The sequence below is a fragment of the Vulpes lagopus genome, chromosome 11 (assembly GCF_018345385.1).
Source record: "Vulpes lagopus strain Blue_001 chromosome 11, ASM1834538v1, whole genome shotgun sequence".
Classification (NCBI taxonomy): domain Eukaryota; kingdom Metazoa; phylum Chordata; class Mammalia; order Carnivora; family Canidae; genus Vulpes; species Vulpes lagopus.
Window position 1 is genome coordinate 58,748,611 of NC_054834.1, and position 12,296 is coordinate 58,760,906.

Below are 12,296 nucleotides of genomic sequence, written 5' to 3' on the forward strand. Positions count from 1 at the left end.
CTTTAATTCTGTAGCATCACTACTGCCCTCCCTTGCTCTGCCAGTCGTAGGCTCTGAAAGCAAGTGTCCCCGATAGTGCGTGCAGCCAGCCTCCCCCAGCAGTCCTTTCTGTGTGGTTTGCACAGCTGTGGAGGAGGCTGTGAGGATCATTACGGGCGGCGCCCCGGAGCTGGCCGTGGAGGGGAACGGCCCGGTGGAGAGCAACGCGGTACTCACCAAGGCGGTCAAGAGGCCCAATGAGGACTCAGATGAAGATGAAGAAAAGGGAGCTGTCGTCCCCCCTGTTCACGACATCTACAGAGCGCGGCAGCAGAAGCGGATTCGGTGAGGCGGGCTCCCCGGCTGCCTCCGGAAGAGAACTTCTCCAGGGTTCCCCTTTTGCCTCTTAAGTCGTATGTTTAAAAGAGACAATGCTTTGTTACAAGGTTCTTGGAAACAAAGTTGTATTGTCATTGGTGCCTCTATCATATGGTTCTTGAGAAAAAACAAACCAACCTGTGTGAATTTTAGAAAATGGAACAGACCTATGCTCTAAGCAAAACTAGGTTTTCAAAAATGTGAGAACAGCACAAAATGGCAGAACCACCTTTGTTCCCTCTTCAAGGGTGTCTTGTATGTGCCGCTTGAAGATTTGTGAGTTTTCAACAGTTTTATTTTAAAAACTGGATGGCTTATGATTGTAAAGCATTTTATCACATTTTCTGAAAACAGTTCTCAGTTTGCCTATGTAGAGTCCTGCCTTATTGTTTGTTTTTATTTATGGCAGAATGTATGGAATCGGTTTTGTAGTTTAAAATTTTAAAACAGTCCTTTAAAAAAAATAAAAGGATCTCAAAAATGTCACGCCTCCTGCTGCTGCTTCCATTCAGAATTTATTTAAAATAGCTACTTACTTATTTTAGGTCATTTAGCCAATACCATTTTAAAAAATAAATGCCAATACAAAGAAAAGTCCTCTTGTATTTACTGTACGTACACTTACCTGCATGTCCCCTCCTGGGCTCAGAACCTACTGAAAACATGAGGGATCTAATTTAAGAGTCAAATTAAACATTTTAGAAATCTTCAAATATGAATGTACTTTCCCCCAATTAATCTGAGGCAGATCTATTACCTTTCATGTCTCTTAAAAGCCATGTGTGGGAATTCCTTTTACCACCCACTGTCTTGTTCTCACAAACATTTCAGAGGGTGCTCAGTGCTCAAGAACATGTCCCTCAGGAGCTATGCACACATGGCATTAACTTCTAAGTCCAAAGAATTAGGTTTGTTGTTTAATCTAATTCTTTGTTAGCAACGAATATTCTAACCTAAACTTTGTTAGCAACATTACCTCCTCTTTAGCCATTTTTCTAGAAATGAGTTGCCAGAAAACAGGTTGAACGTAAGGGTTGTGATTCAGAATAAAAGCTAAAGGGAAGGGGGAAAAAAAGTATTACAGTAACATATGGGTACACATTTAGAATTTGAATTCAAAAGGATGAAATACATTTTTAAGCTGGCTTCAAATATTTCTATAAAACTCTTGCTTATAACGGAAAAAAGGTTATCTTGAATCCTTTTCTTACATAAGCTTATATTGCCTTAGCCAGGTAATATTTACTAAGGTATTCACAAGCCTGTGTCTCTTGTTTCTTCTCATTAATGCTAAAACAGCCTCAAAACAAGGTCAGCTGCTTCTAATTCAGATTTTGTAATCCTCTCAAGTATCATCTTTAAGCTGTGTAGTTGTCTTCCTTTATAATGTTTCAAAGCAGTGTGAAAGGCACAAGTAGTACCAAATAGCATCACAGGCTTTAATATACAAGGTACAGAATCTCTCTCGAAGTGCTGCCATCTTTGGGAAGGGCTTTTTTTTGGGGGGGGGGGGGTTAAAGACAAAAAAGGGCTTCCATCTGTGAGGATGTCTGCATGAACGACAACACAAAGCTAATGAATGCATGAAAAATGATTTTTTTTTTTTTAGCATTGTAATAAAGAGAAAACCCACACATGCCTAACTTGATGAAAAGTGCCACTAAGCAGCCATTGGTGTGTTATAGCTGTTCTTGCTGCATTTATTTCTAGGCTGTTTCTCCCCTATTATTTGATCTAAACACAAAAAGGATTATCTGTTAGAAGAAACTATTTTCTGATGCTCTGGTATAAATATATATGAATTTTTAGATTTTAACATGTTTGTGAGTATTTGATCATTCCTTTCGTAGACAGAGTTGATCAAGTAGCATGATGTTAGAAATTTGAACTTACTTTTAGAACCGTAATGTGGAAAAAAAAAAAAATAACCGTAATGTGAAGGTGCTCATACAGCCAGTCCCACATGTCCAGGAACCATCCTCTATCCATAAGTACTAGATCCAGAAGAAAGTTCCAAAAGATATCCATGTTTCCCTTATTATAAGAGCAATGACATTTTCTAGAGAATCCTAGGACCAGGTAAGATAGAAGGACTCTAAGTCCTTAAAAATCAAACTCTAGGCTTTAGCACTGAATTTCAATATGCTGCCGCACCTCGTAAAGTAAGAGGCTGTAGCTCCCTAGTAAATGTAAAACTGAACCAAATTTGTACCATTAGGAAAGAACAAAAAAATATACTTTTGTCAGTATATTAACCTTGGTCAGTAATTATGAATTCTTCTGGTAATTTTATAAACCCTCTACTGGCCTGTGCTTAGCATGTAAAACCAAGAGTTCACTTACACGACAGTAAAGGCATAAATAGCATGTTCATAAATTTTTTTTTACATTTCAGTTCCCAAAGCAAACTTCATTAATGTCAGCAGTCCTCTTACCTGCCATTCAGCAAGTGAAGTTCTATATTTTTTTTTTAAGATTTTATTTATTCATAGAGAGAGAGAGAGAGAGAGAGAGAGAGATTGGCAGAGACACAGGCAGAGGGAGAAGCAGGCTCCATGCAGGGAGCCCGACACGGGACCCGATCCAGGGTCTCCAGGATCAAGCCCCGGGCTGCAGGCGGTGCTAAACCGCGACGCCACCGGGGCTGCCCATATTTTTTCTTTTTTTTTTCTTTTTTTTTTTTTTTAAATTTTTTTTTAATTTTTCATTTATTTAATGATAGTCACAGAGAGAGAGAGAGGCAGAGACACAGGCGGAGGGAGAAGCAGGCTCCATGCACCGGGAGCCCGACGTGGGATTCGATCCCGGGTCTCCAGGATCGCGCCCTGGGCCAAAGGCAGGCGCCAAACCGCTGCGCCACCCAGGGATCCCCTCTTTTTTTTTTTAAGTGAAGTTCTATTTGAGATTTCAGTCCTGACATCATTTAGACGAAGTAACAATACTCAGGTACCATGTTCCTGATCTAAGTAAAATCTTACATATTCAACAAAAGGTCAGCTTACTAAGCTTTGGGAATAAAAGACAAGAAAAACAATTCCTCCATTTTCTAAATTTTCTTCCCTAGGCCCTATCCAGAGTTATGCTTTGAGCACGAGAAAGACGGCACTTGGGAAAGCAGAGGTGGAATGAATGAAAATGAAGTGAGGGAGCTTCTTCAGTTCTAGGGTTGCCTTTTTTTTTTTTTTTTTTAAGATTTTATTTATTCATTCATGAGAGACACACAGAGACACAGGCAGAGGGAGAAGCAGGCTCTATACAGCAGGGACAGCAGGGAGCCTGATGTGGGACTCGATCCCAGGTCTCCAGGATCACACCCTGGGCTGAAGGCAGCGCTAAACCTCTAAGCCACCCAGGGATCCCCCTCTAGGGTTGCTTTTAAGTCAGAACCATTTCAGAGTAAATCCATCCATCCACCCAGCCATTTACTCTTAAAATGGTTCTGTTTAGTTCAGATACAATGTAAAAGTGGTGAAAAATGTGACTCGTGCTACTGACTCTAGACACATCTGATTTCAAACCTAAACCAAGCCTACACATCAGTCCTGGTTCTTTGGTTCTGCAGGCAATATAAACAAGCCCACACTAGGGCCAGGTGTAACTCAGTTCTGCCCTTTCAGGTTTCTGACACTTTCTATTCTAGGGCTCTAGCTATTTCAGACAGGATCAGTGAGCATTTGACAGATTAATAGAGCTTATTGAGCTTACAGTGCTCCTCCATCCCACAAAGTTGTTTTGAGCACTATGAACAAAACAGTTAAAGAATTCAAAATCCAATATAAATACGCAATTGCAAACATCAATGTGGTTCTTTATTTAGATTACGTTTTCAATTTAAATAGGAATTTCATAGCCCATCATCTGCCATCCTTCATTTGTTCACTCACATTCATTTAGTTCAAATACTGAGGCGAGGGTGGGGAGGAGTTGGTGGGTGGCGGTGGAAGTAGGGAGAGGAGGAAAAGGAGGAGTGCAGCTTTTATACAGAAGAAAGTACAAGTCGTGGGACAGGGGAACCTTCCCTCCGGCCTGTAGAACGCGCCGACTGAAGGGAGGCTGGGCACAGACACGTGTACAGACGCATGTACACCTACAGGTAGAGGGTTACATGCTCTCCTTGGTGGTTCACCAGGCGATTTATAGTCCTTTCCCATATACAGAGCATTCTAATACCCAGTATCCAATTTAATCCTCACAAGACGTATGAGTTAGTCATTTTCCCATTTTACAGATGAAAATGCTGAAGCCCGAGGGACAATGACTGGCTCAGTATCACATAACCAGTAAGAAGGCAACAGAGAGAAGACTCCAACCCACACCGTCCTCTCAATCAGGAGCTCTGTGCACAATCCTACCGCAGGATGCTTAGCTCACTCAAATGAGACACATCACAGAATGTGAGGACTTGAACGCAATTTCAAGATCAAGTCTAGTCCTTTGACTTTAAACGTGCTGGAGGTCGGTCCTGATTTGCCCCAGTTAGTACGTAACAGAAATGGGGTCGTAACTCCAGTTTCCAGACAGCTCCTAGCCTTTTCCACTCTACCACCCTGCCTCAAAAATGAAAAGAAATACAGTGTTCTCCATAAAAACCAGAGCGTGCCAGAAGCCACTGGAAATCAAGAAGCAAACACCTATTCCCTTCATAACTCATCAGGAAAGGTGGTGGCAGCAAGCCCTTTATTCCCAGGAACCCTAAGGTTTTGGAGAAATGAACATAAGCACCTCCACAAAAACAGAACTGCTAAGTAATCCATTAGTCGTCAGCCTGCACGTGCACAGTATACGCCTGCTGTGTCAGGCTTCTTAATAACTTCGAGAAAAAAAGCTTTTATGTACCTGCCTACTGCACTCAATCAGCAAGACATCCTTACTGGAAGTGTATTTACAGTCGGGTTATACGGTCACATAAACAGTCCCACTGTACAGCTTGCTTTAAATGTAATGAGACTTTGAAAAAACATCTATGCTGAAAATCCATCCATCCATCCCCCCACCCAGGAGCTGACAAAGTAGCAGTTCCTGCCTAGACATTCATCCATGAGACCATCAGATAAATCGAACAAACTAGCTATGATGGACCGAGCTCAAGGCGTTCAGTTCTATTCACAGTAAAGTACTACCGCTAAATAAACCTCGCACTTTCCTAAAAGATGCTTGTTTCCACAAACCTGTTAGGAAATCCTGTCGAATCCAACCAGAATGCATGACACAGAACCAGTTCAATTCTGAAGGATCGTTGATACGTATCTTGGAGGGAGCACTGTAAGAGGGGGCGAGGGGAGATGTTCAACAAACATTTCCTGAGTGGCTAAATGAACTAAATGAATTTTCCTGGCCCTTAGTGATAATCCTATGAGATTCCAGGAAGAAAGTAGCTCCCCTACTCCAGAGAACAACAACACAATTCAATATGAATATTGTGATTCCGAACTTTGCCTTCTTCATTCTTGGCTTTGCCACTTGGAGAACTCCACCAGTGGACACTGAGGTAGTGGGGGCGCATGAGGGTCTGTGCAGGTCCGCTGTAATATATACATCAAGATTTCCAATGGTCCAAACTTAATGTTGTCGATTTAGGAATTCATGAGGGGGGAATAAAACAAACCTTGTAAAAAGTCAATCCTTATAAAAGAAGGCAAAAAGAAGGCTTTTTAAGATTTAGAAAGAATGACTACAGAAGCCCTAACTCCCCCACCCCCCACCCAGCTACGTACTTGGAGGTAAAGCTCCTCTCCTTCATTGTTGGCAGAGGAAGGCCAAAACCACAAACACCGAGGTGGAGGCGGGCAAGTGTGCAGGATGGGGGGGGGTGGGGAGGCCCTGGCGGTTCAGTCGGCAGAGCATGCGACTTGTGACCTCAGGGTCATGAGTTCAAGCCCCACAGAGGGCACAGAGCCTCTCTGCCTGGGAGGACACCATATGACCAACAAGCACAGCTGCCACAGAGCAATGAACTCCGGAAACACTTCCAAAAGCGACCTCACTTGAAGACGCTATTAAAGATGTGATTTTGTTCTTTAAAAGCTCTACTTACTGAACTTTTATTCCCTTCCAATGAAACCAGGGAAGATTTGTCCTTGAGTAAAAACTTTAACAATAGGATTTCTGACCACATAACACAGCACGTATTTCTGACTGCAAGTAAAAAACACCATTAGAACACAGTTTGTAGCACGTATTTGGAACAATCACATCCCCCCGCCATAACCGTTCCTGCTCCTGAAGCTTGGTACCCCTCGCCGTGAGTCTACTCAGTGAATGTTCCTCTCGCGGAGGCTGCCAAGCTGACCTGCCCCTCCGCAACCCCTCACCAGCTTTAAGGGATTCCTTGCATTATCTTGCCTTTTGCTGTTCCAGCACTTGGAGTTCATGCTCGACTTCATGGCTCTGCTTCTAATATAATGTCCCTGTCTAAAACACACATCCACGCACACACACACACACCCATGCACACACACGCACACCTTTTACTTATATTTTTTACCATAGAGGGTCATCCATCTGACCTCGACTACCCTTTCAGTCACAGGATATGTCAGGAATTCCTATCACTGAAGTTTCTCAAAAAATAGTGCTTCACAACCGGGGATTTTCTATGACTTCCTTATCCAAGTGAGCTTACACTCTTACTGTTATATCTGAAAACACTGAAATCTATTTCTCAAATTCAAATCCAATCAATACATCTGTGTATTGTATCAGAGCGAATTTCTCAGTAAAAACTTCAGACATCTGTCTTTTAAATTACACCAACATATATATAGTTTAAAAAAATATTTCCTCCTTAACTTTCAAAGCTTAAAAGTCAAAGAATCTCCTTTCTTCTAGATCCCAGAAGTCATAACTGCTGTCATCCAGGCTCAGGAATAATTCTGTATAAAAGAATAAGCTTTTTAAAATCAATTAAATCTCCTCTAGAGCAAAAGGGCTCCAGAGCTCTGGCTAGGCCAGGCAGGGGGATAAAGCCCTATATGGGGGCAGCCTGGGGGGCGGGGGACAGTAAGACTATGCATAGCCCTTCTAACACAAAATAGCTGGAGGGGACAGTGGGGGGTGTGCCAGAGAGGGGCAAGAGTCTCAACACCGTCATGGCTCGGTCTCTCATTCTCGGGTGTCCTAAAGAGAAAGGACCCAGGGGGCAGGAGAGAGGAGGCCCCAGCCCCCTGGGAAAGACAAGACAGCTAGAATCAGGACAGCGTCGGGCGCAGACCACGGCGGTAGCAGAGCTACCTCAAACTCAGGATAACAGGAAGCTTCTTGATTTGTAAACTTGCACTCATCAATACAAACCTTCGAAACAGAATTCAGTGCGCTTTTCAACAACTCTTTTCAACAGTTATACATGATAATCTTCCTTTTGGAATCAGGGCTGTTACACAGAGATGTACTAAATAGCCATTTTCCAAAGCAACATTATGGTGGAGAACAGGTACTGGACCAGGAGGCTAGTACTGCGGCGGCGGCTACGGAGCGCGGATGCGCTAGGGTGGGACGAGGACCTTACTGAGGATGACATCGTAGTAGGGACTGAAGACCAGCTTGTTGTAGTTGACCAGGCGCACAAATTTAATAGCAACCTCCTCCAGCTCTCTCTGAACCGGGCCCAATCCCCCGGGTACCGTGGGCAATGGCTTCTGATGACCTGTGGCAAGGTAGCTCTCTAAGAAGATCAGGATTCGGGAATCTGTGATCCAAAAGAAAGCAGTCAGTTGTTGCTTGTTCAGGATGACTCTGCAAACCTCTGATGCTGCTTGGTTTTTAGCTTCGACATCCCCTTTCCATCACCCTTCTGGGAGAGTTCTTCCCTGCCCACCCCCTAGCCCGCGGACCCACAGCACTGAGTGCTTCTGAGCATTCACCCTGTTTATGACGTTTCCTCTCGCACTCACGAGGCCTGGCCCCAGTAAGAGCTCAGAATACATTTGTGAAGGAAGGACAAATGCGTTAATCAATAAAAGGAGACTAGAGGGGCACCTAGGTGGTGCAGTCAGTTAAGCCCTCAGCTCAGATCACCATCTCTGGGTCCTGGGATCGAGCCCCACATCGGACTCCCTGCTTCATCTCCCTCTGCCCCTACCCCCTGCTTGTGCACGGTCTCTCTCTCAAATAAATTAAATCTTTAAAAAAATTATTTTAAAAAAAGGAGACTGCAGTTTCAGTAGATTCTGCTGAGGAGAAAGACATACGGAGACCACCATGAGCCACTGCCGAAGAGCACATAAAAAATGGGGGGGTGGGGGGTGGAAGTAAAGCAGGAATTATAAATTCAAAAATGAGAAGAGAAAAAAGAAGATTCCAGCATTGTCGGTTTGTGAGCCTTTCCCACCAAACTGACATGTAAGAAGCATGAACTTCCTTCTTTCATGCCCACAGCAGGAAGCCATGGAGCTGTGGCCATTTGCAAGCTTATACTTCTTGGGAATAACTTCAGTTGGTGCTTTTTAAGTCATTGCTCTCTCTGATGCTTTTGCACTGTCCTCGTCAACCAAAAAGAGTATGCAAGCCACGCTTCTCACAAATTTTATTAGAAAAGCAATAGGGGCATTTATATAATTGGGTTCTTTCAAACTGCACCTGCCCTGTGGGACCCTCTCAGGTGCAAATGACCTATGCCCTTCGGACCCCAAGATATACTGACAGAGCAACTGCTGACCCAATGGGTCCATCACCTGTTTCAAAGTTACTTTGGTTTTCTGAGGTTCTCAGAGCTGGAAGCCTCACCTAGAACTAGAGATCCTCCTATCATTCCTACCCCAGGGCTGGTTTTTATCCCCAGGACAGTAACCAGTGGTCACTAAGCACCCAACATGGTGGGACACGGAGCAGCTTTTAGCCATCCGTCTGTTTACCGCATTTTTCTGCATCTCTACCAAGGTCAGTCATATTAATTTTGATGATCCTTATGTCGAGCAACAGGCTCCCCCTGAGTGACCCACAGATGACATTGTGACCGAGCCAGGGATGGGATGAAGTAATTTAATTTTTAAAAAGTCTTCAATCTGGGATCCCTGGGTGGCGCAGCGGTTTAGCGCCTGCCTTTGGCCCAGGGCGCGATCCTGGAGACCCGGGATCGAATCCCACGTCGGGCTCCCGGTGCATGGAGCCTGCTTCTCCCTCTGCCTATGTCTCTGCCTCTCTCTCTCTCTCTGTGTGACTATCATAAATAAATTAAAAAAAAAATTAAAAAAAAAATAAAAATAAAAAAAATAAAAAGTTTAAGTAGGGATCCCTGGGTGGTGCAGCGGTTTGGCGCCTGCCTTTGGCCCAGGGCGCGATCGTGGAGACCCGGGATCGAATCCCACGTCGGGCTCCTGGTGCATGGAGCCTGCTTCCCCCTCTGCCTGTGTCTCTGCCTCTCTCTCTCTCTCTCTATCATAAATAAATAAAAATTTAAAAAAAATTTTTTTTAAAGTTTTTTTATTTTATTTTATTTTATTTATGATAGTCATACAGAGAGAAAGAGAGAGAGGCAGAGACACAGGCAGAGGGAGAAGCAGGCTCCATGCACCGGGAGCCTGATGTGGGATTCGATCCCAGGTCTCCAGGATCGCGCCCTGGGCCAAAGGCAGGCGCCAAACCGCTGCGCCACCCAGGGATCCCCCAAAATTAAAAAAAATTTTTAAAAAAAGTTTAAGTAATCTCTATACCCAACGTAGGGCTCAAACTCATAACCTGAGATCAAGAGTCACGTGCTCTACCGACTGAGCCAGCCGGGCACCACAAAATTAGATGATCACTGTATTCCTCGATCAACCAATGAACAGAATTTTCCATAGTGCTACAGCTGTGACGATGAAGAGTAACAGCTAACACAGTAATCTTTTTAATAATGGCTCCTCTCCAGTGAGTACCTGCGATGCGCTGCGGGCACTCTGATAAGCACTCTATACATCTCCCGCCTTGTGGTCCTCCAGCAACCGTGCAGGATTGTCCCTATTATTCCCCGTAGAGATGAGGAACCTCAAGCATCTGGTCACCTGCTCAAGCCACGCAGCAGGTGCTTGTGGAGAAAACCCCTGCTCCTCCTTCACTCTCACCCCACATCCCAAACACTCCAGCCCCAGATGTGGGCGAGGGCAGGGGCTCCCCACACCCAGTGATTCTCTGCTACACCAGTGGGGTGTCCTACAATTGTACCACATCCCACACGTCGGGCTCAGTCCCGCGAGGCTGACCCCCTGCAACCTTCAGATGCCAACTGCGAGTAGCAGGTCCCCAGGACACACACAGCTCCTGCTGATTTGGCTACAAAGTGGAGGTTCCCATGATCCTCTCCCTTGGATTTTGATTATTGGCTAGAACAGCTCACAGAACTCAGGGAAACACGTATGTTTACTAGCTTATTAGATAATAAAGAATTTGGATACAAATGAAAACCAGAACAAGATAGGGTGAGGTCTGGGAAAGTCGAGGGCAGGAGCTTTTGTGCAGTTGGATACATCACCCTCCCATTACATGGATATGTTCCCCAAACCCCGTACTCCTGGGTTATTTATAGAGGTTTCATCATAGGCATTTCCAGCCCCTATCCCCCCTCTTGGAGCACAGAGGGAGTGCGACTGAAAAAGCGGAGCTTCTAATCATGGCTTGGTCTTTCAGAGCCCACCCAGAGTCCTCTCATTAAAACAAAAGGCACTCTTATCACCCAGGAAATTCCAAAGGATCCCCTGTGTCAGGATCCAGGTCAAAGACCAATCTTAGAACAAAAGATACTTCTAGTGCTCTTATCACTTAGGAAATTACAAGAATTTTAGGAGCTCTGTGCTAGGAACGGGGGCGGGGGTGGGGTGGGGGGGTGGGGGGGGAGTGACCACTACATATATTTTCTATTACGTCATAGTGCTGAAGCAGGGTTGTGAACAAAGCCTGTGATTCCTAAGTCAGAGCTCCCAGAACAATGACAGCTTCCTGGTCACTTGTCCAAACCTCTGGGTCGCTCTCATTGCTGGGAATTACTCATTCTCCTCACTCATCAGCACTCACAACCTATCAAAACCTTCCAAATTTCTTCAGAGGGGCCAGTCTGCCAGCCCCTCCAAGGGCACATCCCTGCCGCCCATCTTCCCCCCAGTCATACCCATGATCCTGCGGATGGGGTCGTCGGGATTGGCCACAGCCTGGATCTGGCCCTTGAGCACGGCCTCCTTTTCCGCGGTGAAGGGAGTGAGCCCACACAGGGCAAGGCAGCTGCTCACCTCCAGGCAGACCTTCTCCCCGATGGTAGTCAGGGCATCCTTCAGATGGAAGGAGCTTGAGAAGGGAGAGGAGAAGGCAGGGAAGAAAGAGCCAATAAACAAAGTGCACGTCTCCCCCCACTCAAGCCAAATAAGAGCCCAAGCCCTGAGAAGAGTCACCATCACCCATTTCATTTACAGAATGACATGTTCAAAGACAAAATCTGGGGCTCTCTTCTCTGCCCCCGCCCTTTCAGGCTGTGCACACTGGACTCAGGGGACTCCTGCTCTCTCTGCTGGAAAGGACACCGGGAAGGGGAGGACTCAGGCTCTCCCAGCACTAACAACCCCAAACCCAACTGCTGGCTAGCATCTGCGTGCTGCAAGAAGCCTGAACCCAGAATTTGGGAGCTGTGGGACAGGAGCAGGAGAGGAAGTTTTCATTGGAAACCCTTCTGTCCCTTTTTGATTTTTGAAACACGGGAATGTATGAACTAGTTTAAAAGAATAAATAAAATTGAAATCCCAAAGTTAAGAAAATTAGCACCTTGATTTCCCAGAGTCCTAGGGCTCTCCTAGGGTATCTATGGGGAGCCCTCCTGCTGGTGGGTTTTCTCTAAGGCCTTTGTCCTGGACCTGGACCCTTTGTACAGTAGAAGCAGTGAGAGCAAATGTGAGAGCCCTGGGACTCACTGCTGGTACCAACTCTGCCGACCCAAGTGCCAGGGTGGACCCAACAGTGCAGGCCTGGACTCGTAAGGAAGT

At 45.3% G+C, this 12,296-nt stretch overlaps 2 protein-coding genes across 3 annotated transcripts in view; one reads left to right on the forward strand and one right to left on the reverse strand.

Moving 5' to 3' along the window:
• CSTF3 (cleavage stimulation factor subunit 3) overlaps window positions 1–2,893 on the forward strand; it is a 71,637-nt gene extending 68,744 nt beyond the window's left edge. The window contains exon 21 of the mRNA XM_041774302.1: window positions 126–2,893. Coding sequence (XP_041630236.1) covers window positions 126–328 — 203 coding nt within the window. The 3' untranslated portion in view covers window positions 329–2,893. The remainder of the gene's footprint in view (window positions 1–125) is intronic.
• Window positions 2,894–4,144: 1,251 nt separating this feature from the next.
• The window catches only part of TCP11L1 (t-complex 11 like 1), a 39,721-nt gene continuing 31,569 nt past the window's right edge, over window positions 4,145–12,296 (reverse strand). For both annotated transcript variants that reach the window (XM_041722262.1, XM_041722263.1), the window contains 2 exons: window positions 11,435–11,607; window positions 4,145–8,041 (listed from right to left, as the gene is read on the reverse strand). In XM_041722262.1, the coding sequence (XP_041578196.1) occupies window positions 7,839–8,041; window positions 11,435–11,607 (376 nt within the window). In that variant the 3' untranslated portion in view covers window positions 4,145–7,838. The remainder of the gene's footprint in view (window positions 8,042–11,434; window positions 11,608–12,296) is intronic.